The sequence below is a fragment of the Cajanus cajan genome, chromosome 4 (assembly GCF_000230855.2).
Source record: "Cajanus cajan strain Asha chromosome 4, NIPB_CcT2T_4, whole genome shotgun sequence".
NCBI lineage: Eukaryota > Viridiplantae > Streptophyta > Magnoliopsida > Fabales > Fabaceae > Cajanus > Cajanus cajan.
Window position 1 is genome coordinate 54687153 of NC_138520.1, and position 4290 is coordinate 54691442.

General features: G+C 31.4%; 1 protein-coding gene across 1 annotated transcript; it reads left to right on the forward strand.

The window, feature by feature from the left end:
* The first annotated feature begins 646 nt into the window (after positions 1–646).
* Positions 647–3258, forward strand: LOC145957369 (FBD-associated F-box protein At4g10400-like). The gene is made up of 3 exons (XM_083073613.1): positions 647–1622; positions 1740–1844; positions 1996–3258. Exons 1-3 carry the CDS (start codon positions 933–935, stop codon positions 2272–2274), a joined length of 1074 nt encoding a protein of 357 aa, XP_082929739.1. The 5' UTR covers positions 647–932; the 3' UTR covers positions 2275–3258.
* Positions 3259–4290: the final 1032 nt, after the last annotated feature.

Consider the following 4290-nt stretch of genomic DNA (forward strand, 5'->3'; position numbering starts at 1 on the left):
TTCGCTGCTTCCATTTATTTATTATTCAATTCATGAGTGTCGAGAAATTTACAATTTACAACTTAATATTTAAAATTTAAAATTTAAAATTTAAACTTTAAAATTTAAAATTTAACTTTAAAATTTAAATTTTAAATTTTAAAAATTTAAATTTAAAATTTAAATTTTAAACATTTAAATTTAAAATATACAATTTACAATTTAAATTTAAAATTTAAAATTTTAAAATTCAATTTCAAATTTAAAATAAAATTTACAAATTTAAATTTTAAAATCTAAAGTTTAAAATTTTAAATTATAAATTTAAAGTTTAAAGTTTAAAATTTAAAATTTAAAATCTAAAGTCTAAAATTTAAAATCTAAATTTAAAATTTAAAATTTAAAATTTAAAATTTAAAATTTAAAATTTAAAATTTAAAATTTAAAATTTAAAATTTAAAATTTAAAATTTAAAATTTAAAATTTAAAATTTAAAATTTAAAATTTAAAATTTAAAATTTAAAATTTAAAATTTAAAATTTAAAATTTAAAATTTAAAATTTAAAATTTAAAATTTAAAATTTAAAATTTAAAATTTAAAATTTAAAATTTAAAATTTAAAATCTAAAATCTAAAATCTAAAATCTAAAATCTAAAATTTAAAATTTAAAATTTAAAATTTAAAATTTAAAATCTATAATCTAAAATTTAAAATTTAAAAATTAAAATTTAAAATTTAATATTTATTAATTAAAAATTAAAATTTAAAATTTAGAGGTTGAGATCGAATATCATGCTTTAACCGACTCTATGCGAAACCTGACATATTCTCGACTTTAATTTCCGTTCCCCTAGCTGTAGCTGTAAACGCATGCATCCCTTAAGTGACTCTATAACTTGACTGGATCTTCACTGCTTCCATTTATTTATTATTCAATTCATGAGTGTCGAGAATGTCTCCAATGGCAGATAGGATTAGCTCTCTTCCGGACGAACTTGTCTGTCACATTCTCTCTTTCTTGCCAACCAAAGAAGCTGTTGCCACAAGTGTTCTCGCTAAGAACTGGAAGCCTCTATGGCTATCTGTCCCCACTCTTCACTTCAACGACCAAAACTATTTGCAAAACGAAGATACCTATTCCCGTTTTCTTCAGTCGGTATACACAGTTATGCTACTGCGAGATGCGTCACAACCCATCCAAAGTTTTAATCTCGAGTGTAAGTCTCCTCTTTGTAACACTTATATTGTCAACGTATGGGTAACGGCTGCTATACAGCGCAAAGTTGAGCGTCTCAGCCTTTCGCTGTTCTTCATGGGGAACTTGCCCAGTTGCATTCTCACTAGCACAACCCTTGTGGTTCTCAACTTAAAAGGGTTAATTGTGAAGACTGTTTCTTCTGTTAGTTTCCCTTCACTTAAAACACTACACTTGAGAGGAGTTTATTTCCCTGGACCGGGATTTCTTTTTGAGGTTCTTTCTTCATGTCCAGTTCTTGAGGATCTGCTCATGAGCTCTGTGCTTTTCAATGAATCTAGACAGATAAATTTTTTACCAAAATTGATCAAAGCAGATATTTCTTCTTTCCGTCTTTATATTCCTATCGCACCATTTTGCAAGGCGGAGTTTTTGCGCATTGAAGTGGTATGTATGTACTATCATGAGTAATGAGAAAAATTTGTAATATGTTTTTCTTCATTCTTAATTAGAAACACATATTTGGGAAATGACATGCCATTTTTCCCCTTGTGATGAATGCAGGGATGGAGTTATTTTAATCATCAGATTATTGGTCGTTCCAGTTTTTCCGAGTCAACAACTTTTTTCCATTTAACCTACTTGGATCTTATCTTAGTGTTACATTTTCACTGAGGTTGGTTAATTAAATTGCTGCATCGATGCCCTAATCTTCAGATTCTTGTAATTGACAAGGTTTGTCGAGCCTGTATGAAGATGATTTTTTTTTTTCTTTTGTGAATTTTCTTCTTTTATGTTTTATGGTTGACTGTTTTTGCAGAAATATGCTGGCACCAGAAATAGTGGCGATAAAAGTTGGGTATATCCGCAATCTGTTCCCAACTGCCTTTCATCACAACTTAAAAGATGCTCTCTCAAAAACTATGATGGAAGGCAACATGAAGTTGGATTTGCAAAATATATTATGCAGAATGCAAGAGTTTTATATGACCTGACAATTCAGAGAAGATCTTCAGATTCGGAAACTAAGTTCCGAATGATTAAAGATTTATCAACATGTCCAAGGATTTCAGCTACGTGCGAAATTAATTTCCTTTGAATGATAGTGTTAGATTCGGGTCTTATGCAGCAGTTATTATTAGTGAATATGTGCTTTTTGATTAGTTTTTCAATGTGTTGCTTTATAGAATTTATTGTCTTTGGGTTCAATTAAATATTGATACGATGTGTGCTGTGCATTCAAGTAAAGCTCTTTTCATTATTGTAAGTGTTTATGATCCTTCTAACAAGCGCTTATGTTACAATGCTACCGTGACAGAAGCACAAACGTCTAGGTTTTGATTTCTAGCTGTCATGTCTGTGCCTCCACCAAATTGGTCCATACAAAAAGAAGTTTAAAATATATTCATATGTCAATAATTACTAATTAGCATCACCCATATTGGTAGTGTAACCTTTACAATTGTCTTTTCAAGTTTTTCAGTAGAGGGTTGTAGGAAGGCTGAATCATACACATCTAATCAAGCCTGTTCAGTTTTTAGACACTGAACTATGAAGGTTATCTGTGATTAGTAACTTCAACTTTAAACAGAAAGAAGGCATGCATTTTATTTTATAATGGGAAAATCAGAATTTTTAAGTCTCTTCCACTTTAGAAAAGCTGAACATAAGTTCTTTATACAAGGTTTTAAATATAATCGATCTGGAATGCCAATGCAGTTCGCAACAAAATGGTTTTGGAGCACAACGATACTGATTGCAATTCGAGATTACAGAATATGGCCGCAACAAGCATAACGAAACTGTCCTTGCCGGAGCTCAATTAATTTTTCTTTTCCTTCAAAAATCCCATTTGAAAACCCATCATTTTTAGAAAATATGTTCATAAAATTGAGAATAATCTTATGAGATATACTTTTCTAAAAATACTTGTACAAAAAGAAAATAAGAATAATTTACCAAAAAAAGAAAATAAAAATATAAAGAAAAATTAAATAAATTTATCTGAAAATAAATTTTATAAAAATAAATGTTTTACATATATAATAAAAAAAATTATAATAAATAAATATTTTTGACCATATAGATTGCATTTCAAAAGAAGGCCCCTCCATATCCCATTTGTTCTTCGCGGATGATTGTCTTCTTTTTATTAAGGCTCGTAATTCTCAAGTTAGATTGATGCAGATTATTATTGATGAATTTTGTACTAAATCTGGTTTGAAAATTAACGTTGACAAATCAAGGGCTTTTGCTTCTAAGACAATTACTTCGGCCAAGAAAGCTAAACTTCAAGGAATATCTAATATCTGGTTCACTACTTCTTTAGGAAAATATCTTGGTTTTCCCATATTTTATGGGAGGCCCAGGAGGGATGTTTTCCAACCAGTTCTGGATAGGATTAGTGCCAAGTTAGCTACTTAGAAAGGAAAATTACTATCCAAGCCAGGTAGAGTCACTTTGGCAAATGCTGTCATTTCTTCTATACCCACTTTTTTCATGCAGTTGTATTCGTTCCCTAATTATATTTGTTCTACACTTGATCAAATGAGCCGTGATTTCATTTGGAAGGGATCCTGTGAAGTCCCACATCGGTTAGGAAGGAGAACGAAGCATGCCATATATATGGGTGTCGATACCTTCCTTGTGTGGACGCGTTTTGGGGTGGCATGTGTGTCATTGCCAGAAGCAAAACCGTGAGGGTTGCGGCCAAAGCGGACAATATCCACATGCGGGTTGCTGGGGTGTTACATTTGGTATCAGAGCCGGGACCCGGGCCGGTGTGCCAGCGAGGGCGCTGGACTCCCTTGAGGGGGGTGGACAAAAATTACTAGACGTCGAAGATAAGGAGGATTGAATACCAGAATTTCTAGATTCAAAAATGTGTCCTTGTTAGGGAAGTTGGTTTGGGACCTGCTTCAAGGTCATGACAAGTTCTGGGTCTCAATTATGTCAAAGAAGTATTTTTTATCTGATTCTATTCTGAAGTGTCAGAGGAAGCAGGGCTCTTATGTTTGACACTCCATTATAAAAGCCCGTGACGTCCTCCTTCTGGGTTTTAAGTTGAAGTTAGGGAATGGGGATGTCAGTTTCTAGTTTGAGGACTGGACAGGGG

Bases quoted from the DNA above. Each gene is read 5' to 3' on its own strand.
- LOC145957369 (XM_083073613.1), top strand. From the start codon at position 933: ATGTCTCCAATGGCAGATAGGATTAGCTCTCTTCCGGACGAACTTGTC. The intron at 1,623-1,739 runs GTATGTATGTAC...TGATGAATGCAG, and splicing joins AGTTTTTGCGCATTGAAGTG to GGATGGAGTTATTTTAATCA. The intron at 1,845-1,995 runs CACTGAGGTTGG...CTGTTTTTGCAG, and splicing joins TTATCTTAGTGTTACATTTT to AAATATGCTGGCACCAGAAA.